Genomic DNA, 26917 nt, shown 5'->3' with positions numbered 1-26917 from the left:
GTCCCACTTCCAGTGCAGGTTATCTAGGCCAGTGTCAGTTGCATCTTTATCACTGATTCCCACTCATCCTCTTACTTTGATGAGCTTGGGAATTTCTATTGGTGTCATCATATCATAAGGTGCAGCAGACACTGAGACTGTACCTTTAGAAAAGGCAACAGGAAAGAGCTTGTGTGTCACTACTGTTCTGTTTCCTATGAATGCTTAATGGAGATGACCTATTTTTATGTAATTAGTTTTTCTTTAGAGTATTTCTATAGATATGGTGGATGTGGTAGCCTAGTGGTTAAGGTGTTGGACTACTGGCCAGGAGGGCATGAGTTTGAATCATAAGCTGCCACTGCTGGGCCCCTGAGCAAGGCCCTTAATTCTTAATTGCTTAGTTGTATAAATTGAAATAAAAATGTAAGTCATTCTGGATAAGTGTTTCTGCTAAATGCTGTAAATCTATAGAGTAGATATTAATAGCTACATTCTAGAAAGTAACACAACTCTGACTGTACCCAAGCTCGATTTTTAATAGCACACAGTATGTCAAGTGAAACAGTGTATGACCACATGGTTTTTAGGGAAAACAAGAGAAACAAAAAACATCTAATACCCAGGCTTCAAAAGTGTGAACATTCTTTTATTAGAATTAGAACAGCAAACTTCCTCAAACCCGCGTTAAATACTAATTTGTGTACACGTACCATGAATTAAAGTGACTGATTAACCAAGTATAGATGTTCCTATAGGATCTTCCTGACATCATCTAGGTAGCATCGAAGTGGGGGAAAAAAATTGGGCTTACGGAGCCCCCAAAAAAGGAACACACCGTGAAACACTGTAAAGACAATAATCAAACAGAGGAGAAAATATAGCACAGTGACATTAATAACCATTAAGGATGGACGTTCCTCCAGGCAGGCTAATAAGAGGTCTTTAGCAACACTGCAGCAATTTCTGCCAAGTACTGCTTTCTCCCTAAATGTGACAGAAATCTAACAAATTCTTCATATATCCGGGCTACTGTGTAGGATGGCCTTTAAAAAAAAAATACAAGCCTAGAAAACAAGATGAAATAATGTGTTATGGACTTAACAAAAAACACACATCACATCACCAAATGTAAACAGTCTCTAAGGTGAAGCATGGTGGTGGCAACATCATGCTTTGGAGCTGCTTTTGTTCAGCCAAAATCGGGGCTTTATAACGAATAAGCTTCACAAAACCTTACAGCTTCTGCCAAAACTCTTAAGATGAAGAGGAACTTCAGCTTTCAGCATGACCATGACCTAAAACACACCTATAAATCAACAAACATGATCATGGTATTGGAACAGCCTAGCTAGAGTCCAGATCTAAATCCAATTTAATCTCTGTGAGCTGACCTGAAGAGCAGTGTTCAGGAGAAAACCAGCCAATCTGACAGCGGTACAATTCTTTCGCAAGGAAGAACGGAAGAGTCAAGGTGAGTCCAGCTGAGTGAGATTTAGTCTGATGTTAAAATCTAAAGCGACTTGCTTTAATCTAAAACTCCTTCAATGGGATATTGTATGTTTATTATTATTATTTTTGTTAGATCTTTCCCAAAATGATTCTTTTTTATTCAGTTTCAAAGTAAATTTAGAAAAGATTTGAATAGACTTTATACCCACTTTCTCTCGCATGTTGTTTATTTATCGTTATATTTTAAGAATTTAACAGGTGAAAATCAATGATAAGAATTCTCTGTGTGTTCATACAGTTACTAGAAGCCACACACACACACACTACACTTATAAGGTCACGTTATCATGCATGAGCTTTCTTTTATTCCTTTCATTTTCATGCTTGCTATTTCGCACAGAAAGCTTGTAAACACGGTATCGTGTGTGTTTGGTACGATCTGGTAAGAGTGAAGGGCTTATCTCTGCACAGAAGGACTTCATGCTCTACAGGAGACCGGCCCTGAGGCACAAGTTCAAATTTAACCCTGGGTTTAAGAACTGACGTGTTCACATCCCTGTACGATTATTCACTGAACCTGAACACTGAACACAAGATTCTTACACAGAAACTTTTTAATCAACCTTATGAGGAACGACAAGTACATCTAGGACATGTGCTTCTCATTGCTATTTATTCAAGGCTGCTCTGTGTTAGTTTTTATATTTTATTTGTTTGTGTTGGATAGATAATCTCTCTCAATTAAAGTTCTATATCTGTTCTCTCATTCTTTATGTTGGGTTCCTTGAGAAAAAATCTCTCTCTCTCTCTCTCTCTCTCTCTCTCTCTCTCTCTCTCTCTCATTCTCTGATTTAAAAAAAAATGAATGTTTGTTCTCTATTAAAGCCATCACTCCCTCCTCTGTGGAAACACCTAGTAATTCTGTATCATTATAATCTTTCAGGCCTTTTATGGCTGGGTTGTTTTTCTTCTTAATGCTTCTGTCTGAAGAAACCCAAAGCAAATCTAATTGTCTCCACCATTATAATATGTGTTTTTTTTCTCTCCCCCCCCCCCTCATGCTCCAGATAGACATTTTTTTTTCCAGTTTTATAATTTGATTTCATTCTATATTCCAAGACATAAATGGGTAGTGAGCACTGATGGGAAGAAAGTGCTGCAGATGTTTCTATAGTCTTTTCGGGATTTAGATGTAAGGATACACTCGAGCTCATTGTGGATTCAGGCTCAAATGGCCATGATAACACACCCAACTAATCATTATGGTGTGCTGTATGGTGTGGATGGGTTTATGCTTTTGTCAATATATCTGTGCAGTGTTTTGTGACCAGACGGCGGCTTTGCCGGTCTTCCAACAATGCGTCGTGTCGGACGGGTGGAATGAAATGCGAAATATTGCAAAATACCAGAGATGGGGTACTCGAGTCATATGATTTGACTCGAGTCAGACTTAAGTCGCAAATTTGAGACTTGCTTGACAAATATTAAAAAAAGACTCGACTTTACTTTGACTAGACAATCCTGACTTGAGACTTGATTTAAATGACTCAGAGATGGGGGACTCGACTTGACTCGAGTCAGACTTAAGTCGCAAATTTGAGATTTGTTTGACAAATATTAACAAAGACTCGACTTTGACTTGACATTCATGACTTGAGACTTACTTGTGACTTGCACATGTGTGACTTACTCCCACCTCAGCAAAATACAGTAAAAAGTCAATATTAAAGTTAATAGACAGTAGTGAAATTAGTGAAGACAGAAGGGAAGTTCAGCATTAACAAGTTCAGCATTTAAACCTTGTTGCTTTCATTAGAAAAGATCATAAACAGACTTAATCACATTCCAAAAATTATCTGCAGCTTGTTGAACCTGGCCAGTTGAATCCAGTTTAATATCAAAAACTCCATTAATACCAAACTCCTCACTCAAAAAATTAATAAAATGCAAAGACGTTGAGTATTTTGTTTAGTTTTAGAGTGCAGGAGGTTTTGCCTTTAGTAACAAGGAGGGATTTGTTAAGGTTAACAGTTTCTACAGAAACAGTTTCTAAAGAAAATCTACTTGGAACATTGCCTGGATTGTTTGTTGTAAGTTTCTGCCTGGAACTATTACGATTTCCCTCAGTGACCCAACCATAGAACCTTTCATGTTGTTGGATTGAACTTTTTTCCCCCAAGAGTGTAGTTCTGAGTCACCTGACCTACTGACAGCTCGCTTTTAATACAATTTGTGTCTAATGTCGATGTCCTAGATTATCCAGCAGGTTCATATATCTTCAATAAAGTGATACGGTAGAATGTTGTCATTTAGTATTGTATTAGAATTAATTACTGAGGAGAAACACTAATCTGCTGATTACCTCTTTCATTTTACTGTGTTTATTGCTCAGCTAAATCACCATGATGCATTAACTGGAGGTGTGAGATTTGCTTGAGTGCGTGTACAGCTCAGCTTTTGTGTTAGCACACTGATTGTGTTCGTGTGTGTGTCGCAGGCCCTCAGTAAATACCCACCGCTGCTCAACGACATCTCTTTCTGGCTGCCTGATGAAGGCTACACAGAAAACGACTTCTACGATTTGGTGCGGAGCATCGGAGGAGATCTGGTGGAGAAGGTCACGCTGCAGGACCAGTTTACTCATCCAAAGTAAGAGATTGTGTTTTATTACTGTTTGTGCATGGTGGGATTGTACCAATGCTAAGTAGATTCAAAACAAAACACCACACACTCAAATCCATACACAATTAAATTCAGTTTCATGGATAGGTTTATTATGAACAGTCATAAAAATTAATGTTTCTATATGAATAAGTGTAGAGGGTTAGATTCAAGCTTGTACATCCAACAGGAACTTTTTCTTTAGAAATAAATCTTCCATCTAGCTTAAAGGGATTTTCTTGTTTTGTTTGACCCTCAGGGACACCCCTTAAAAGTAGAATACCTTGATAAAGTAAGAACTTTTAACAATCTAAAGAACTTTCAAGGAGCCTTTTTCAAGGTACTTGTCAAGAATATCAGATAGATAGATAGATAGATAGATAGATAGATAGATAGATAGATAGATAGATAGATAGATAGATAGATAGATAGATAGATAGATAGATAGATAGATAGTAAACACTTACAGTATGTTAAGTCTAAGATCCTTAATGTTCTTTAGATGCATGGATGGATGGATGGGTAGATGAAGGCATGTATAAAGATTGTTTGATGGACAGAAGGTAGGAAGGATAGAGGGATTGGATGGGTAATATCCATCAAATTTTGAAATTTTGGGGATGGATGGAAGGATAAGCGGAGGCATGTAAATATTGATTGTTGGACAGAATGTACTTAAGATGGACGGTTGATGAGGTGGCAGGATGAATGCAGGATTAAAGTAAGGATGGATGAATGACTTTGAGACAGGAGGAATAGAGTATTGAAGTAAGGATGGATGGATGACGTGGAAGCAGGATGAATGGAGCATTGAAGTAAGGATAGATGCATAAGATGAAGACTGGATGAATGGAGTAAGGATGGATGGATGATGTGAAGGATAGAAAGAAAGATTCTTTCTTGTTTCAAAGGGAACTTTTAAAAGCAGTTCAGTCAGATGGTTTCAACCTTTTTTTTTGACCAGGGCCTGAATCCTGACCCCTTATTGTTTTGAAAGTAACCTTGATTCATAGTGCGTTTCTATAAAAGCTGAATCTTTAATCTGATCTCAACAGTTCATTGCTTTTTTGCTGCGCATATATTGTTTTTCCTGCAAATGCATGGCAACATTTCACATTTGATTGTCATTCAATGTTTTACTCATTTGTTTTACACATTATAATTTACATTATGATGCCCACACTAGTAGGGACTATGCACTCACAAGGTCTAACTAGATTTGTAAGGTTTGTCGTGACAAACTTTGATGTTGGCTTTGATGATGCAAGTATTTGCAAAGACCGGTGCTTTTTGGAGGCGAGTGGACATAAGGGTTAGTGTTACTTTTGGAGGCAAGTGGACAGAAAGCTAGGGTGCCAAAACATTTGGAGGTAAGTGGAGATGAGAATGTGACGTCATCCGAATACCTGTGAGGAAGTTCCCCTCATTGGGCTGAGTGTTTTGATATGTCACATGTCCATGTTGTGCTAATTATTGATTTTCACGTAACATCACGTGATGTCACGTGTCGTGATCAGAATACTGTGAGGCAGTTTCCCTCATTGTGCTGAGTGTTTTGACATATCACATGCCTATGTTGTGCAAAATTTTTATTTTCACATGACGTCACGTGACGTCAATAGAAAATACCCGTGAGAGAGTTCCCCTCATTGTTCCGAGTGTTTTGATATGTCACATGTCCATGTTGTAAAAAGTTTTTTGATTTTGTATATTTTAGGGGTGGGGCTGCGGGACAACCGAAAGGCCAGTCGGTACACCAATTGAAACCTTTGTTAAGAGTATCACCCTAAAGGAGCTGGCGAGTTTGGTGTAGATAGTTCGAAAGATTGGTGAGTTATAAACCTCCAAAGTTTATAATGGGAGTCTATGGGAAAAAAGTCCACTTTGAGACCCGGTACCTGAAGTACCGGTACTCAGATCGCTTAGAAAAGTAATAGCAACAAACTTCAGACCAGAGTCTACAACATATCTGAATTTGGTGCATGTGGCTCGAAAGCCCTAGGAGGAGTTACTCTTGATAAATTTTTGTCTAAGCTTAAATAGGAAAACAGAATGTTGGCTTCTACAAAGCCAACATAATGAGAGGTCTGGCCTTGAGTGTCACACTGGAGCTCATCAATGTCAAGTGTTATTTGAATTGTGCATTTTATCCTGGCTGATATAGATCGGTATTTTCATTGATGCTCACAAGGGCACTGAACCTTGCCTCCTATACTCAAGTGCTAACAATTAGTACAGTTGGTTTTGTCTGGTCTGTTGTTTTACACAGCCATAGCGTGCTGGTGGGGTGGTGGTGTTGTTAAACGAAGTAACTCGATTTACTAATTTTAATTTAATTATAATTAATTATAATCAAAATAATATACAGTTACACCAAAAAATTAATAGAAAGTGATTTATTTTAACTCACTAGAAGGCTAAATCAATGAGAACCCTGAGCTTGTTTCTTTGCAACGAGACGGTTCCATCTGGGGTAATAGGAGACGGTGACACCCTAAGTGTGTTGCTTATGTCCAGATTATTCCGTTGTGTCGGAAATGGCAATAGGGATTTAAGTGATTGAAGTTCCTTTCCCACGGAAACTTTCTAACGACGTCTGTTTCCTACTCATTTTTGCTAATTTGTGGGTTAAATTTGAGCAAACACAATATACACGTACACCAAGCACTGTTACACATGACAAAGTACCGGTGAACAGAGAGAAGAGCGATACACACCTTCTCTCCACCAAAGCTACAACGCCACTGCCGCTTACAGCCGCTCAGCTCCAGACGTCACCTAAAACCGCCCCGATATCACGATTTTTTGCGCATGTGCGGTATTGGTGCGGCTTTAGGTGTGACGTCTTTCAGCTCCCAGTTAGTCTCTCGTCCATGGAAAGTCGCACAAACCCAAAAGAAATACACCACAGTAAATAAAATGCCATTTGATCCGCGGACCAGTACCGGTCCACGGCCCGGGGGTTGGGGACCACTGCTGTTACACACTGCTTCGGGAGGATATATTACCTGAAATATTACCCAATGTGTTTAGACTATGGACCTACACTGCAAAATAGTGGACAGTGGATTATGCTTCCTTTCAGAAATGTTCCACGGTGAACCAATTTGTAAAGCTAAAGACATGAAAGGAGATTATAAGTGACATTTTTTTTATTTACCAAGGCAACCCTTACACACACCACTTTAACCATTCACCACCACATCTCCTTATCTTCTTACTCCTTACTTCATAAGAATGTATATCGTGTATTAGTTCCACTCTTTTATGCTCTCAGTGTTGATTATGTCATACATCACACATCACCCACTACACCATTTTGTTGTGTGTTTCATTTAATGCTCTCTCACTTTTTCCATTACATCATAACATGTTGTTGATTGTATACAGTGCTGTATTTGACTACTGTAATATAGTCGTGTTACATTAGGCAGTGGTCCAAGGAAAGACAACTGGTGAAAAAGCACAGGGCCACCAAGGCTCATAGATGCACTGGGGGAGTGAAGGCTAGCCATCTGGTCTGATCCCACAGAAGAGCTACTGTAGTACAAATTGCTGAAAGAGTTGCTAGGTATGATAGAAATGTGTCAGAACACACAGTGCATCACAGTTTGCTGCGTTTGGAGCTGCGTAGCCGCAAACCAGTCAGATTGCCCATGCTGACCTCTGTCCATCACCAAAAAATGCCTACAGTGCCTACAATGGGCATGTGAACATAGGTACTAGACAATTTAAGAAGGTGATGTGGTCGTGTTTTTTTTTTTTTAACATCATGTGGATGTCCAGATTTGTGTGAATTGCTTGGGGAAGAACTATGGGAAGTAGTGCAAGTTGCAGAGGCAATGTGATGCTCTTGGAGAGATGTTCCCATATGTTCTGCTGGGAATTCTTAGGTCCTGGCATTCATGTGGACCATGATTGGATATATAACACCACCACTAACAGTATTCTCTAATGGCAGTAGATTCTTTCAGCAGGATAATGCATCCTGCCCCATTGCAAAAATTCAACAATGGTTTCGTGACAAAAGTTCAAGGTGTTGATTTGGCCTCCACATTCCTCAGATCTCAGTCTGATTGAGCATCTGCGAGTTGTGCTGGACAAACAAGTCTGATCCACAGAGGTCCCACCTCACGAAGTACAGGACTTAAAGGATCTACTGTTGACGGCTTAGTGCCAGACCGCAGCACACCTTCAGAGGTCTTGTGTATTCCATGTCTCGATGGCTCAGAGCTGTTTTAGTGGCACAAGGTGGACCTACACAATATTAGGCAGGTAATGTAATAGCTGATATTTGCAAACTTAAACTTCAATTTAATTCATATTTAAACTTTACAATACAAAAAGATTAATGTTGTACAAAGATTGATTTAATACAAAAATTCAAGATTAATATTAGACCTATATTTATCCCCAATGAGCAAGTCTGAGGTGACCGTGGCAAGGAAAATTTCCCTTAGATGGAAGAGGAAGAAACCTTGTGAGGAACCAGACTCAAAAGTGTACCTCATTCTCATTTGGGTGACACTGTAGTGTTTGATTATAAATATACAGTCTGGAAATTGTATACTGACTGGAGTTGTTGTCCTCGAAGACCAAATGGAGTTGGCATCTCCTCTTATGTCCGAATACTTTATGAAGCCAACTGTAGCTGGTACATCTTTAGATGCCTCAGGATCCTCACATCTGCAATAAATGTGAAGAACACTTTTTTTGATGAGAAAGTGGATGAGTTGTGCAATCTGTGAGCAGTTAGAAAGTATGGCTGTATTGGCTGTTATTCTTTTGTCCTTAAGGAAACACTGAACCCAACTTTATTTCCTGCCACTCCCCTCTTTCAGGGGTCAAGAGTCAATCCATTGATGGTTCTGGTTTCTTAATGAGTTTCTTCAGCATGATAATCTCCATGTTGTTACCATCTTAGCACTCTGTCTCCATCCTTTCCACTCAGAGTGCAACCATCTTTCATGTGGTAACCATAAACCTTTCAGACTGATGGCGAATAGGCCAGAGTTGATTGAATTGATTATGATTAAACCAGAAGAAAATGATAAAGTTTGCTCTGTCCACATCTGAAGTTGTGTCTTAACTTCACACCCAAATACACACTCCATTTCACTCTTGTGAAGGCTGGTGAACAATTTTCAGCACATACATGGTTACATTCACAAATAAAGCACTGGTCAATTGTTCCTGCTGTAAGCATCACTGTAGAATCGAACACTTGTAGTCCTGACAGTATATCTAACGATCAACGATCACCTCTGACTTCCTGTTTGACTGGCAATTTGTGTCCTGGTGTGCGCTTTGAGCTAATGATGGTCACATTAGGGCGTGTTGATATTGTGGAGTATAAGACAATTGTGCAGTTTAGTTCGGTGTTAATGACAGAGGTGGGCTTAAGCGCTCTCAATGGATCTATTTTGTATTGTCTAATGTTTCAGATATCACCCTTGCTTTATTAGGCACCGAACACATTAGCTCTCCTGTTCTTGCTCCTATTCTTTCTTGCTTTGACCCTGTTTTGCCCCTTTGATATCTGTTCTAATGGGGAGGAGTTCACTCATGGGTGTGTGTAAAAGAGAGAGAGAGGCGAAGAGAAAGATCCAGGACCTGCAGTGCGTAAAAAAAAGACTGCAAGCATTTATCTCTGTCCTCGCTCTTAATCTTTTTTAAATAGCAGCTTTCCCTCCCTCTGCTTTAATGACCTCCATAAATACGAAGACAAACAGAGGTGATGAGAGTCCGTGCTGGGGAGCAGAGCAACACAGACATTTTTATACTTTTGTCTGTACATATGCGTTTCCGTAATTTCATTTTCCTAATGTGTTTCGTTGTGTATCTGGCATTATGAAAGCATTCCTGTTTTTTATTTAATTTTTTTCCTGTCAGTGTGTTTGATCACCTGTTCTTGTTTCTACATGTGTGTTTATGAGAGAGTTGAGCATATGAGGACGTAAAAAGCTGGTAACTGTGTGTGCTGGTAACTGTGTGTTTTGCTGCAGAACTGCAGAAACACTATCGCATTTGCCCGAAGAGGGCGGACTTTTCTGCTCATAGTCACCTCTGTCCTTTCCTCCTGTCCTCAAACATCATGAGTAATGACTGAGGATGGGCCATCACGTCTCTACTGGCCCTCTTGCGCAGTGACCTTTGGAAAAATGTTGTTTTTTGGAAATAAAGCAATGCCCTGATTTCCGCATATTTTTATTTTTTTGTTGTATTGCAGTAGTGCTGACTCAGCACATTTGCAGTCTGGTAATATAATGATTAGGATGATGAAGACAACAGTTGCACTGTCAGTACTGCTGAAGGAAAGGTCTAGAAATACACACTCTTATTCCGTTGTCTGATAATCATCAGTACATACAATATGGCCAGATGTTTATGGATATCTGACCATCACTGAAAGGTCATTTCAACCTTTCACTTGAGCTAAGTGAAAAGAGACACCCTTACAATTTTTTATTACAATTTATAGATTTCAATCTATATATTTCTGTATTTCAATTTATACTGTAGAACTGAGTAATTGACCTTTAATTCGAACTCATGACCTCCTGATCAGTAGTCCAACACCTTAACCACTGATCTATCACATCCCTGCATTATACAGTGAAGACATGGTGTGTTAAGGTTAGAGTGGACAATCACAAGTTTCCTGCACAGAGCCCTGACTCTGACCTCCTCACCATCTCAGGGTCTGATCTCAATAATGCTCTTGTAGCTGAATCCAGCATCTAGTGGAAAGTCATCCCAGAAGAGTGGAGGCTACGACCTGTTTCGATAGCCATGTGTCCATGTGTCTTGTCATATAATGCATGATAAAAAGAACCGTTAAAGATTTGCAATCATCATCATAAAGAGCCATTATTGTTGCTTGACATAATGAAGCATCTATAAAACCTAACACACTAAAGTAATTTCCTTTGTCTCGAGAGTATTCACACTTTAGTACTAGACTGCAGCTCCAGTGTAGTTAGCACTGCTGCCTCCAAGGTCCCTGGTTCGATTCTGAGATCGGGTTACTGCCTTTGTGGAGCTTCAAAGCAAGCCAAGTCTATGTTCAGCTCCAGAATGTCACACAGACTTTTCTTGGTTTGTTTTTAACTTTCATTTTGTGACTGTTCCGTATTGTTTTTTTTTTGTTGTTGTTGTTTTTTTTCTCACTGTGACACCATTATGTCAAGGAAATGCAATATGTTTCTATACACATGTGCTTCTATAACAGCCTTTCCTGCACCACACTCACGCTGTGGCTCACTCTTAATACACCATTTACCGAAGACAATCAGCACACACACACACACACCAGTTTTCTGATTATTGTTTACAATTTGCTATGATTGGTATGAAGCAATGTTAAGAGCGAAGCATGCCACAGTTATTAAATTGCATGTGTGAGGAAAAACACATGAAGAACGTTGTTTTTCAGATTCGATGCTGATCAATTTTTCATTTAAATGTAAAATAATTTGCTGTACTTGTTGGACCTGTTCTAGAAATATAACAGATACAACAACAATTCTAATAAATAATGATGCAGAAGAAAAAGTTTACAGAATAATTAGAGCAGTTAAAATGTCAAACAAATATTTTGCTGTGTTGTGATAATCTTATTTTTTTCTGTATGTTGCTACTAGGTGCTTGAATTACCAATAAAGTATCTGTACAAGAAAGTATCTATCTATCTATCTATCTATCTATCTATCTATCTATCTGTCTGTCTGTCTGTCTGTCTGTCTGTCTGTCTGTCTATCTATCTATCTATCTATCTATCTATCTATCTATCTATCTATCTATACGCGTCTGTCTGTCTGTCTTTCTGTCTGATATATGAAATGATATATAAATGAGTGTCAATCTGACATCCCAGTTTTCCTAGAATCCTAAAGCTCAGTGGGACTAAAAATTTTCATTATTTTGTTCATATTTGTAGGGACGTGGTAGCTCAGCTTTTAAGTTGTTGGACTACTGATCAGAAGGTCATGAGTTTGTATCCCAGGCCCACCATGCTGCTACTGCTGGGCCCCTGAGCAAGACCCTTAACACTTAGTTGTATAAATTGAAATAAAATGTAAGCCTGTCTGGATAAGGCTATTTGCTAAATGCCAGAAATGTAATTGCAAGTCATTTTTTTCGCACTTTTTAAATGATTTTTTTAAATGAATTATTTTGTGGCTTCTATATTTTAACACTAATTGATGATTGAGTCATCATTGTGAGGAATCACTATTTTAAGGAAGGATTTTTGCCAATATTAACCTATTTAGATTTTTTTTTCAGTTTTACAGCTTACATGGTCTTACCAATTTGTTTTGTTTTGTTTTGTTTTTTTTAAAAAAAATCTTCTTCACTGCAAAAAAATAGCATGTTTTTTTTTCCCCAGACAGTCTGTGATCTGAAAAAATCTATAGTTTTGTCTAGTCTTGGTTTTCGAATAAACATCCTGCTGAACTCTAAGTGTGCCTTCTTTGCCTTTATGCACATCTTCAGCGTCTTTTTGTTTTAAAGTAGAAGACGCATGGCTCTAGCTGGGGTTGGTTATTGCCTTGGTTTTTGTGAGGCAAAAAAGTATTTAAACATTGCGTGTGTGACTGAAAGAGGTCATGAGCTTTGTAAAATCAATAGCAACAGGGATCTGACTTTTTAATTAAAGCAACTCTTCAGTTGTTAAAACAGTCATAATTGGTTATTTCTTGAAAGCAATTTTCGGTTGAAGTGAATGAAAACCTCTATTAGGTGGTCACATATAACTGTGTGGAACATTCAGATATAAAGTATGTTTTGTCAAAAAGAGATAACACTTAGAAATTTGTTGTTGTTGTTGTTGTAGTGGATTTACTTTGTGCTCAGTGGTTAAGTTGTTGGGCTGCTGATTGGAAGGTTATGAGTTCAAATCCAAGGACCACCAAGCTGCTGTTGCTGGACCCCTTAACCCTCACCTGCTTAGATAAATGTATGTTGATCTGGAGAAGGGGATCTGCATTTCAGATTCTTTCAAACGATACCAGCATTTATTTCAAGCTGATGAATTATTATAAATAGTAACATACTGGTCTGTACTTCGTATGTGTCCACTCATGCTCATATGCTCATGGCATGCCTAGGAAGAAAGGGACTGAGCTGTCTTGAGGCATTGTGTTTGCCAAGCCTAGCCATAAGCTCATTCATTTCCTCCGTCTTATTTCTCAGCGTGTAGACTATCCCTCAGCGTGGCGACTGCAGGGTTCGCTGCTTGCCGTCACTGCTGTTAGCGGTGAAAGCTCTAGGCAGGTGAGAAATACAGTGAAGCAGATTTGCCGGAAGCATTTGTGTTCGAACAACGTTGGATTTTAGCTACTCTAACCAGGTTTCAAGTTGTAATTGTCTGTAAAATTTACCTTGTGTGTGGCACAAATTGGAATGTGCCAAGTGTGGAGTACAAGCAGTCTACACTGCTTGAAACAGCCAGTTCCTCGAGCTGTTTTCATGAAACAGACCAGATATTTGGATTTCTATAGGTTAAGTTAAGAAGGTCTGGAATTTGCATGATGTGTTTGTTTTTTTAAATATGAAGGTGATTATTAGGGATGTCATTATTATTCTACAGAGAGAGAATGATTTCGTCAGTAGTTTGGTGGTTTGGTAGAACTTGGGAAGTTTTCTGAGCTTGTGGAGTGTCTGGTGTCATTAATTGTTCAGCAGTTTGATGGTCGTTGCTTCATGTATGGGCATCATGCTGTATATCATGCATATGCTGTTCTTAACTGGCAGGTCTGACTGGCAGGTCTTCCTATGAATGCAATACTGTAACAAGTCTGTCTCAATAAATCCTTAGACCTTCAGTTACACTAAAGTTCAGGCACTCAAATACTGTGTTTTAAATAGAAAAACTTTGGTTAGGATCCCAGAAAAGGACACGACTGAAGTACACACAACTGGATTAAGTATAAATGCATATATTAGGACAATAAATACAAATGCAAACTGTTCACCACTTAGCTGACTGTCTTTTGTTAGTCCTTAGTTAGGGCCTCACTCAGTCCTTGTAGAAATATGAATAATCTAGGAAAAATAGATAAATCCCAAAGTTGAAGAAAAAAAAAATCCAATTGTCTCTTGAAACTTAGCAGCCCTGAAATCCACCCGGAGACTGGAGAGCTTTTTCTAGAAAAAGGGATTCCAAAACCCTCAGGACATTTTCCTGAAAAAAACTTATAGGGGAGAACAGCATGCACCCCCTCCAACCATTGCCTACTTTATTCTTTAGGCCTTCCTTCCTCTCAGGTGTACTCCTTCAAAATAAAAGTCCCTTCAATGTCCTTTGCAAATTAACCAAAAAGCAGTTGCACTAATTTGTTTTCAACCTGCCTAAGTTCTCCCACACCACCCCACTGCTGTTCTTCCTCCACTGGCTTTCGGTAGCTGTACTCATCAGACTTGAAACACTGATGCTTGCCTATAAAGCCAAAAATGGACCAGCCTCAAAAATAGACTTACCTCAAAACCTCTCGCTTCTCACACACTCTCTCTGATCTAATAGCACAGCTTACTGCTTACCTGGTCTGGTCCCACCATCTCTCAGGATAAGAGGTACAGTAGGTATACAACAAGACTCTTTTTTTATTCTGGCACAGAGGTGGTGGAACAAACTTCCCCTAGATGTTCGAGCAGCTGAGTCACTGGCTATCTTCAAACGACGGATGAAGACCTACCTCTTCCTGAAACACTTAAACTAGCACTTAGTTACTGCCACTTAGTCGCTTATTTCCCTGTGTATATTTAAAAATAAATAAATAAATAAATAAATAAATAAATAAATAAATGAAAAACTGAACAGAGTTTTAGGTTCATAGTATCCTAAGTTTGTAACCTAGTGAACCAGTGTTAATGTATTCATTGATATAAATTTCAAAGCACTTTTGTGCATTGAGAGCCAGACCTGTTGCTTTTTAAATATTGTAAACAATTGTAAGCAATATCAAGAATATAGCAATTGAATATATCTGGTGACTATAGCTTGTGTTGGAAAACCATCAAAGTTTTCAGAACGCTCCTTAGATTGCAACAATTTAGGATCCTTTTTTGACCACAAACTACATATAGTGTACATGTCTGCCCAATAGGCCTTCTGACATGTAAAGAAACCAATCACAGTTTGTTTTGTTCAGCGCCATGTTGAAGAACGTGAAAAGAGTCATTTAAGAAAGCCGTACAGATTTAAGAGTATATACCATTACCTTCGCATCATTTCGAAAAATCCATCGTTCAGCTGACTCTTCTTCCATGAGGATAGTTTTATTTCAAGGTGGAGCTTAAAAATGTGACACGAACGTCAACCTGAAATCCTGTAGAATTCAACCAATCAGATGACAATTGTGAAACTTCTGAAGTGTTTCCAGTTTTGTGTGCTCTATGCGTCAGACGTTCAGCCAACGTTCGTGGGCGTGACGTCGAGGCTGAGACTAGCTGTGAGATGAATGGGACTGTGTGCTTGTAAATATAGATCCCTAACCAGAAGTGACAGGGGCAAGAAAATCTCCCTGCGGAAGAACCTAAAGAGGAACCAGACTCAAAGGGGAACTTATCCTGTTCTTCATGACACCAAACCAAAGTGATTGTATAATTCATTACAGAAGAAGTAAAATGCATGTATAATGATATCTAATACTGATCATAAATATATATAATACTAAATGTGTTGAAAGGATGCCGAGTATTAGCGGGTTGTGAGCAACCCGCTAATACTCGGCATCCTTTCAACACATTTAGCTTAGCAACCAGTTGCTAAGCTAATACTGTACCTTCTAAAAATTGTTGCTGTAATCAACAATTTTTAGAAGGTACAGTATTAGCTTAGCAACTGGTTTATTCCAATGGCACAGAGGGCACTATATTTGTGCTAAAGGTAATCATTGTGAGGAATGAAGTCATCCATGATTAAAGGGGCAGTCGTGGCCTAATGGTTAGAGTCTGATTCGTAACCCAAAGGTTGTGGGTTCCAGTCTCGGGCCATCCACGACTGAGGTGCCCTTGAGCAAGGCACCAAACTGCTCCCCGGGTGCCGCAGCATAAATGGCTGCCCACTGCTTCGGGTGTATGTTCACTGCTGTGTGTGTGCACTTCGGATGGGTTAAATGCAGAGAACAAATTCTGAGTATGGGTCACCATACTTAGCCGTATGTCACGTCAGTTTCAAATTCATGATTACATTACATTACATTTACGGCCTTATCCAGAGTGACTTACAACTGAGCAATTGAGGGTTAAGGGCCTTGCTCAGGGGCCCAGCAGTGGAAGCTTGGTCCTGGGGTACGAACCTAGGTCCAACACCTTAACTGCTGAGCTACCACATCCCTTGATGGGGTATGTAGTAGCCTAGTGGAAGGTTGTGAGTTTGATTCCAGGTCCACCAAGCTGCCACTGTTGGGCCCCTCAGCAAGGCTCTTAACCCTCAATTTCTCAGTTGTATAAACATGAGATAATGTAAGTGAGATAAGGGTGTCTGCCAAATGCTGGAAATATAAATGTAATGATTTAAGTGAGTTGATGATTATCTCTCAATCTAGACTTCTTCTCAGTCAAATTCAATGACCAATCAAAGCAAGAGTATATTTTGTTGTTTACTTTAGCACTGAATGCATTAAATAGGATTCTGGATTCTCTGAGCTTTTTTCCCCACAATCTAGTATCTCTATCTTGATCCTAAAATCTTGTTTTGTTGTGTTTAAACACAAAGCTGTACAGCACCATTCAGATCGTGACCTTTAAGAATTCTTTAAGAAGCTTGTACCCAAAGTATCAGATGCTCTGTGTATCAGGTGGACAGTTTGTTGACGAGACCATGTGGACATGGACATTCGTCAAATCCAGGAACTGTTCATCAGCCATTATTTGATTACGGGTGGAATCTGAAGTCAAGTTAAAGCAGATAAGGCCGTCAGAGGAAAACCCCCCCAAAAAAACACAAAGTGTGTGGGTATATTTCAGTAAAAACATACTCTCTCTCTCTCAGCTGGTGAAATTGTATCTTCAGTGTTGAAAATGTCTAAATGTCACATTCCGAACTTCAGACTGCCAAAAGATTTCATTCTCGACTCATCTTGCTGTGACAGGCGTCCTCAAGGCTGAGAAATGTCAGTGTATTACGAGGATGCCCTTCAGCTATAAATTTTCTCCAGTGATGCTTGGCTCATGACATTCAAACCATCTGTACTTGAACCGTAGATGCCATCATCTAGTAATATAGGAATAACTTGTATCCAAATGTCAGGAATTCTTTTCCCTCTTTATTTTTATTTCCTCTCAGAAACACGGCAGCATTTTATCCTTAACACGGTTTACAAATCTTGCTTGATTGAACCTATAATCTAGCACAAATCCACGTTCGTGGCTGTGTAATGCTGTTGGACGTAATTGGGCAGAATTAGGGAAGTGGACTAAGCTGTCACTCAAGCTGACAGGTATGTGAGTGAGAGCGCAGGCGGCGAGTTGATGGGCGGAACATGTCACGCCTTGCTGGAGGAAACCCATCATTTGGAGTCTCTGCCGGCATGCTAACGTCTGTCATTATTTTTTTTGTTGTTGTTGATTTGCAGGTAGAAATTGAGTTACAGGACATGTGCTGCTGTCTGTCTTCGTATAGCGTCTGCTGTGGAGCAGGACGAGGTGCTTTTAAAAGAGGAAAACCTCCACAGTAATACATCTCTTATCAAATCCCAACATGCGTCGTCAGAATTTATGCGAGGTTGTATCTGCCCCGCTTTGATGTACGATGTCATGCTGAAGCTGTGTGTGGCAGGAGTAAAAGTTTTTATCTGTGTGTTTCTGTGAGACGTTGAATGCGTCTGTCAAATACTTAGAATGCAGTTTCTGAGAAGAAAAAATAGCCTTATAACTAGAGAGTGGGAAGAAATGTAAAGAGAGATGGCGAGTGCTGAGTCATGGTCAGACTTTTTAGAGAAAACTTGTACTGTATAAACCAGTTTGCTGGTTAATATGTAATATGTTAATACGTACTAATTAGTATAATAGGAAATACATAGGAAATGGCATAATCATAATGATTTTAAATAAGACCTTGTTTTATAGTCGCTATTACGTTTTTGCTTAGACAAAGTCATAATTACATATATATTTTTTTAATTATTTTTTTATTATTTTGTGTCACATCATTACTTCCTTGAGCCTTATCATTTCTTCTTCATTTAAGAAAATATTTTCACCAGGACTAAATCAGAATTTTGAGCATTTTTTATTATTATTATTATATATTAAAGTATATATTATATCCTGTTTATAAACTGTTTATAATTAACATGTAATCTTATTACTCCTGTATCCTAACGTCCCAAGTCTTATTTGTCTGTCTATCTCAAAATTTGGATAACATTTCTCCAGATTCTGATTAACACTGCATGTATAATAACTAAAGATCTTCTCAAGTATATTAAAAAAAGAAAAGGAGAGAGAGAGAAAGTGCACTGAAAGTATTATAAAGAACAAACTAATTAGAAAGAAAAATCTTTCGAAACTTAATATGTAAAGATAACTATAATGTATGACAGTTATGACTTACTATCTACAGGTAAGTCTACTAAATAACATTAATAAGCTAATTATCTGAAAATAATTAAGAGTACTTACTTGGGATCTCATAGTTGAAGATTTCTTGACATTATTAATTTTTTATTTAATTTTTTTTATTAATTATCGCTTGATATGTTAAAATATTGGAAATACTTTGTTGCTTAATATTACAATGATTTAAACTGTATCGTTAGATTTTGAGTTTTTTAGGCTGACCTGTTTGATAGTTGTGTAAGAAGTCCTGACGCTTGTCTGTTCATTTTTAGAGCATTGCTCTAAAAATGTGACATATTTCCATAAGCTATTAGATGTGATGACTTCTGTCTGTGGTCTGATTGCTGATAGTGTCACACAGGAGAACAGAAACCAAGCAGAAATATCTGTGTGATGGGAATGTGGTTGTACAGGTGTGGTGAAAAGACCATGCAAGTTATGACAAAGGATGAGAGGAACATAAAGAGAAAATAGAATGGGAGAGTGGTATAGGAGGGAGGGGGAGAGAGGACATGGACCTAAGTGTGAGAGAGCATGGTTAGGTGTCATGCAGTGTGAAGTCCAGTGCAGTGGAGATGTGAATGGATCTCCTCATCAGCTACGAGCTGGAAGAAGCGGACTTGTTAAGAATCTGGCATTTTTGTCTGTAAGCTCAGGGGGATCTCTCGGAGGCAAAATCTGGACCATTGGGTAATAAGGGCTATAGTCACTCAGCCTAGTAGAAGGGAGGAGGAGGAAGAGGAGGAGGACGTGGGAGTGTGTATAATGGGTCACAGCTCACAGATTGTCAGACAGGCGCTTGTAAATAATGGAGTGTTATTGAGGAGGAAAAACTGAGCTCTGAAAGATGCTGTGACTTGCAGGTCGTCGTATCTTTTCATCCTCGACTGTTCCAGTAACCTGTGAGGTGAATTATTGAATTTGTGTAAGTTTTATTCTGATCCTGCTGTTAAATTAGATCTGTTATTTACAAAATCAAACTAATGAACAGTCAGCTTCTTTAAATCTGCCTGTCGTGTGTCGTGAGCGTTTTGTCTCATTCAATTCATCTTCTGCAGTTTTCTTCGCTTAGGCCCACACTTACAGCGCCGGTACCTGGGCACGGAGCCGAGAGAGCGAGATGACGGATCCGTCCGCTTTCCTGCTCCAGATCTCAAGCTGTGACTGACTCAGTTCTTTGACTCAGTGTGTGTCAGCTTTGGCACCGAGGCTCAAGTGGAGCGGAGGCAGCAAGGGCGCATAATTACTCGGCCGGTAGTTGCTTTAAAAAATTGAAAAGAATTAATAAACCTCTGACGCTGTAGACAGCTGTAACGCTGTACTAGTGTCTAGAACATATCATTGTCCACTTATCACGGCAACGCGTATATTGTTCGCCAGTAATATGTCACTATTATCTAACAGCAAGATGGCAGGTTTTGCCTGAGCAGCGATTTTGATATCATTATTAGTCCTTAGAAAACAAGTTGGGATTTTATGAGCAGCCGAGTGAGCAGTGCTCCATCTTTAGGTCTCATCCTTCTCTCTCACTCTTTTACTCTCTCTCTCTCTCTCTCTCTCTCTCTCTCTCTCTCTCTCTCTCTCTCTCTCTCTCTCTCTCTCTCTCTCTCTCACACACACACACACACACACTACCCTCCCATCCTCTCAGAGTGTGTATTAAGTGACGACAGCTTCTACTCTGTGAGGGAGCAGGCAGTGCTTGATGGCATTAGCAGGTTGGAGTGAGTATAATTGTGTCGCCTGTAGATTTATAGAGGCTGACAACCACGGTCGAGGCTGCTGAGTAATCTCTGTGTAATTGAGAGTAGAGGTCACCAGAGGGAGACCGCACCGCCCCTCGACAAATCCCCAGGGCACCGCTGCATATGGGATTGTGTGCGTGTATATATGTATATAGAAAATATGCGTGTGTGTGTGTGTGTGTGTGTGAGAGAGAGAGAAAGAGAGAGAGAGAGAAAGAGAAAGGGTGACAGAATACGGTCATGTGTTCTCGTTTCTAAACCAATCCTTCTGTAATCCCCCATATCAGTTAGGAATGCATTATGTGTGAAACAAGAGTGTGTATGTGGATGACGAGAGTCTGAAAAATGTGAGAAATGTTAGCCAAGCACAGAAATATCCCGTTCCCTGTTTATATTCTCGACTGATCCGGAAACCTGCTTTGTGTGTCTGTAAAAATTGGCCAACATGCAGCTGTGCCGGTGTCAACCTGCCTCCGCTGCTGTGGACTTGCCTCCAAAAAACAGGTGCACAATCTCATCGAGACGAGCAGTCAGGCCCGGTCCTCATCAAACGGACCTGTCACTGCGTCACTTTAAAGGACAGCGAGAGAGGCAGAGCACAGCATGGGGTGGAGAAGGAGAAATGGTGAGAAGAGAGTGAGAGTTGGATACAAAGACAGAGCCTGGGAGAAGGGGACACGCTATTGCTGCCTGTCACAGCCATTAATGTAGCAGGAGTGCTCCTGCTGAATAGACGCGCTTATGCGGTGTCGGGTGTATACACATGCGTTTGTGATGGATCAGGTGTTTGCTGAAGGACTGAAGATGGGGAAAAGGGGAGGACAGGGAGTTGTGTTTAAAGGATTTTCCTTAGGTCATGTCAAGGACACTCCAGAAAACAATCACCTTCATGTTTTCCATAAGGGCGGAGAGAGAATTGCGCCATACTGCAAATAAAACACCGGCTTTGTAAACATCTGGTGATCCGTGTGCTTCTTATGATACGTCTTGTTTGTTTGGGCACATTTTACTCACATATTCTGACCTCGTAATACAGTTATATGAAAGGCTTTTAAGCTAGGAATAAAACACAACAAAGCTGTGAGAACGAAAATAGTCAAAAACAGGTTGGCGTGATGCAACTCGACATGAAGCGGAGTTTACACCGTTACCACACCATTATTGACCAATCAGTGATTGATTTTAGAACCGCATTATTCCAGATGAGGCTGGCTTCTCTTCTGAGTCTGGTTCTTCTCAAGGTTTCTTCCTCTTATTGTCTCAAGGAGTTTTTCCTTTGCAACCGTCACATCTGGCTTGTTTATTAGGGAAATAAACGTAAAGTATTTTCCTTAGGTCATGTCCTTTCCTTCAGTGGGATGTGGTAGCTCAGTGGCTAAGGTGTTGGGCTACTGATCGGAATGTCATGGGTTCGAACCCCAGGTCCACCAAGCTGCCACTGCTGGGCCCCTGAGCAAGGCCCTTAACCCTCAGTTGCTCAGTTGTAAGTCACTCTGCATAAGGGTGTCTGCTAAATGCCATAAATGTAAATGTATTTATATATTATTTATATCCTGAATTTAGTTATTTCTGCAAAGCTGCTTTGTGACAATGTCTGTTGTGAAAATTGTTATACAAGTTGGAATTTTACAATTTATGAGCAGTAAGATTTTTTTTTATGCTGAAATTAAATGACATTTTTAAAATCAGATTTTATCCAATTCTATTCTTATTCGTTTGTTGAGGAATGTCAACGTTACAAAGCACTGGTACTGAATTTCACTGTAATGTACGGTAGAAATCTTTTTTGTGGGAAATAACATCCTGTTATGTGTCTATTAAGGAGGGAGGGAGAGAGAGAGAGAGAGAGAGAGAGAGAGAGAGAGAGAGAGAGAGAGAGAGAGAGAGAGAGAGAAACAGAAAAAAAAAAAAAACAAATAAAAAAAAAAAAAAAAAAAAAATAAAAAAATAAATAAATAAAAATAAGGTGAAGATGAGGATAATAAGAGAGAGGGAGAGAGAGAGAGAGAAGGAGAAGTAGAATGGGAAGAAAGAGAGGAATAAGAATATTAAGAGGGAGAAAAGAATACTCTCTTCTCTCTCTCACTCTATATATCTCTATCTCCTCTCTGTCCCACTCTCCCCTCTCTCTCTTTGCCCTCCCTTTATCGTCCCTTTGACTCTCTCTCGTCCTCTCCTCATCTCTCTCTCTCTGTTCCTCTCACCACACGCTCCTCTCCTCTCGTCTCTCGTCTCTCTCTCTCTGCTCTCTCTCTCACCTCTATCCGCTCTCTGCTCTCTCTTTTCCTCCCTCCCTCTGTCCCAGTTTCTTCGTTTCTGCTCTACTCCACTCTCCTCTCTGTCTCTCTCTCTCTCTCTTCTTTCTCTCTTCACTCGCTCTCCTCTCTCTCTCTCTCACACACACACACACACACACACACACACACACACACACACACACACACACACACACACACACAGAGACACACACTCTCTCTCTCTCTCTCTGTGTCTGTATCTCTAAACCTTCCTTTCTCTCTCTCTCTCTCTCTCTCTCTCTCTCTCTCTCTCTCTCTCTCTCTCTCTCTCTCTCTCTCTCTCTCTCTCTCTCTCGCTCTCAGACTCTTAGACTCAGTCTAACATAAAACAGCCTGGATATAGATTTCAGTGAAGAATTTTGAATGACAGAGCAAGTTGTCTCTAGACAAGGCTTGATCTGAATTCATGAAAAAACTCATAAATTACCCTCCGTATGTCAGCCTCCATATCAGTTTTACGCCTTCTTTTCTACTCAGTACTGCATTATAAATCAGACCTGATCACTCTACGCGTTCATGGTTCATATATCAGCGAGGCAGCGTGCAGTAGCTTTGTTTTTGTGTGTAGGCTGAGAGGAAACCGAGTGTGAAATGTGATGAAAGCCATGGTGGGGGAAATCGATGTATGAGACGGTGGCTAAAGAGATCACCCCAGGAGGAGGGCGTCTCATGCAGGCCTGCAGGCTGAGCAGAATATCGATTCCCATTCCCCCATTTCTGTAATGAGAACGTTTGCTAATTGGCGAACAGTGCAAGATCGTGAAACGCCCTAACCTTCACCTTGTGCTCATCACATATAGACCAATAAACAGACCTAGTATATCATTTTTTACTTTCAAATCATCTTTGGCCAATTATTTTTGTTTCATAATGACCTTTATGGTCTAGTTGATGTTTTAGTTTTTCGTGTTATCGAAATGTTTGTATGATTTATATAAAATTATGTTTGTAACCAATGGATGAATTGAGTCATGGTCAAGGACTGTCTCTGGGTTCCCAAGATAGCAACAGAATTTCATTTCATTTCATTTCAGGAGTAACAAGTGTAATAAATTCAATACCAGGTGAAAACTTAGGACAGTAAGCTATAAACACTGCTTTGCTTAAACAATTGGACTGTTCATGATACATTCATTCATTCATTTTCTACCGCTTATCCGAATTTCTCAGGTCATGGGGAGCCTGTGCCTATCTCAGGCATCATCGGGCATCAAGGCAGGATACACCCTGGATGGAGTGCCAACCCATCACAGGGCACACACACTCTTATTCACTCACACACTACAGACAATACAGGAAACCCCCAAGGCACAGGGAATCGAACCCCCAACCCTGGCGGTGTGAGGCGAACGTGCTATCCACTAAGCCACCGTGCTTCCCCATGATACAATAAAAGCATAAATCATTGTTGTGAAATCTATGCTAAAAGTTTTTCCTGGATTGAGAGTCTCACCATGTTTTACCAACAAGAGATTATAAAGAAGGTCATAAATTATAGTTTGTATAACTGTCTTCTGTCTTTCTTACATAGTGTGTTTATAGGATGCATATGTTAGTAGAGAAAGAGTGTGAGAAACACACACACACACACACACACACACACACACACACACAGTACGGTTTGCTTGTAGTCATGTAAACCCGGAAGTGGCAGGGGATCGTTGTGGGACACTAAAGAGCTGCATTACTGTGCATGATGGCACCAAGCGAGTCGTGTTGTGTTCTCAATGCGTGTTTGTGATACTGGAAGCAGGAATAGAAACGCACCTAAAGAAGGGCACGGTCTGTGAATGGCGGCTGCTTTCTCGTTTCTGATTGGGTGAAAGCATTAATCAGAGCCGAAGCCAGCAGAGTTTCTGGGCTTGTATAATTCTCACAGGAATACTGCTAACAGTGCATTTTGATTTTTATCTGAGAAAGCCTGGCTGCTGTGAGTGAGACAGAGAGTGATTGAATGAGGACATGCATGTTTCAGCATGTCAGTCTGAGAGTGCTTATGCTGCCTCGTATCCTGAAAAAAATTGCTTTCCTTCACCTTGCTGAGTAAACTGTGGAGTAAGGTCAGGCAAAAAGTTTGTCTGTAACTCCTCACACTGAGAGCACATTCACATAATCTCTCAGAGACTGGGGTGATGTCCCACCCAGGACTGACACTGGCAATCATCATTTACAAGGAGCTCTGGGAAACATATTCAAACCCACACACGCACACAAGGTCTGGAATGGCAGCAGCGAGCCTCTGCTGACAGGAAACTAAACAAACATTGAGCATCGTGTTGCTGGTGTCAGCCAGGCACAAAGTCAGAGGTCAATGAGTGAGTGACAGAACTGTGGAGTTTTACACGCATAGAGAGGAGGAGGAGTGTGGAGCTGTGGCTCTCGCTCAATAACGTCAAGCAGAGCCGCTCTACTAAGCACGGCAGACATGCTGACTAAAAAATACAGAGTGTGTGCTACAAAAAAGTGTCAGAATGAGAAGGAAAGGAAAATTTGGAAACTTAACCAACAACATTTACATTTACATTTACAGCATTTGGCAGACGCCCTTATCCAGAGCGACGTACATAAGTGCTTACATCTCTAACACTGAATACATTAATGCTGGTTCACTAGGTTACATACTTAAGATACCATGAGTTTAAAACATTTGTTCAAAGTTACAATGAAAAAGTGTCAAAGGTTTTTTTTTTGTTTTTTTTTTAAATGCAAAGGATAAGGAAAGAAGTGCTAGTTGAAGTGCTTCCTGAATAAGTAGATCTTCAACCGCCGCTTGAAAATAGCCAGTGACTCGGCTGTCCGGACCTCTATGGGAAGTTCATTCCACCACCCACTGTTAGACAACGTGTTGGGTGACTGATATCAACCAACCACTCAACTAAGCAATAACCAGTTCATGATGATGATTAGTAGATATTTACCCTGTATAGCATGGGTGTTTATATTTAATTTATTCATTCATTCATTTTCTACCGCTTATCCGAACTTCTCGGGTCACGGGGAATCTCAGGCGTCATCGGACATCGAGGCAGGATACACCCTGGACGGAGTGCCAACCCATCGCAGGGCACACACACACTCTCATTCACTCATATTTAATTCTGTTTAATTCAATTTAATTTTATTTGTATTGCGCTTTCAACAATTGACATCGTCTCAAAGCAGCTTTACAGAACATAAGAAATTTAACATTAGACAAAAGTTTGACTAAATATTAGACTTGTATTCAAATGTATTTATATTTATTTCTAATGAGAAAGCCTGAAGTGATTGTGGCAAGGAAAAACTTCCTTAGATGGAAGAGGAAGAAACCTTGAGAGGAACCAATTCAATTCAATTCAAGTTTATTTGTATAGCGCTTTTTACAACTGATATTGTCTCAAAGCAGCTTTACAGAACATAAACATAGAACAGAACGTAAACATGAGGAATAATATAAAGAAATAATATAATAAAAAATTCAAGATATATATATATATATATATATATATATATATATATATATATATTGAGATATATATATATATATATATATATAGAGAGAGAGAGAGAGAGAGAGAGAGAGAGAGAGAGAGAGTTCAAAATGTGTATGTATTTATACCCAATGAGCAAGTCTGAGGTGACTCAGGCAGCAGTGGCAAGGAAAAACTCCCTTGAATGCATGTGATTATAAACTGTTATAAACACCTGAGAGTGTTATTACGAATAATATCCTTTCTACAGCCAGATACACTCCAACAATTGTGTATTGATTAAGAGTTTGTTTTCTTTGAATGTCTGAAATCTTCATGAAGCGGCATCCAACTGGAGTTGGTACATCTGTAGATGCCTCAGGATCCTCACAGGGTTTGCCTCTTCTTACTGAAGGTCCAAAATCTTTTGGATCTGGAGCCGGAACAATCTCTAGTTGCCTTCGATTGGGTAGAAAAAGAGAAGCAATTGGAGAGAAATTAGTGCAGCTGTTCATAATATTAGCAAGCACTAGATGATAATGTGCATTTGATCAGATGTACTGGAGCATAAGGTTATAGGACGAATTATGTGTATTCACACTGTATAGCATGGGTGTTTTATATAAGCCTAAAACATACAGTTGTAATTTTTGCCTCCCGCCCACAAAAAAAATAGCCTTTTTTTGTTAGTGGTTATGTTTTTTTGCAATATTTTTTAGTGTTTGACCAGAGCTATAGACTATGAACAGTTGGTATGCAATGGATATAA

The 26917-nt window shown here is 39.6% G+C and overlaps 1 protein-coding gene across 3 annotated transcripts in view; it reads left to right on the top strand.

Moving 5' to 3' along the window:
- The window catches only part of fars2 (phenylalanyl-tRNA synthetase 2, mitochondrial), a 152191-nt gene that overhangs the window by 86265 nt on the left and 39009 nt on the right, over nt 1-26917 (top strand). For all 3 annotated transcript variants that reach the window (XR_007140209.1, XM_027149232.2, XM_047811654.1), the window contains one exon: nt 3929-4080. Coding sequence is in view for 2 of the 3 variants with exons in the window: in XM_027149232.2 (XP_027005033.2) it covers nt 3929-4080 (152 nt within the window). In the remaining variant the exon portion in view is untranslated. The remainder of the gene's footprint in view (nt 1-3928; nt 4081-26917) is intronic.

Source organism: Tachysurus fulvidraco, chromosome 3 (assembly GCF_022655615.1).
Source record: "Tachysurus fulvidraco isolate hzauxx_2018 chromosome 3, HZAU_PFXX_2.0, whole genome shotgun sequence".
NCBI classification, from domain to species: Eukaryota; Metazoa; Chordata; class Actinopteri; order Siluriformes; family Bagridae; genus Tachysurus; species Tachysurus fulvidraco.
This window is presented reverse-complemented; position numbering and strand designations above follow the sequence as displayed.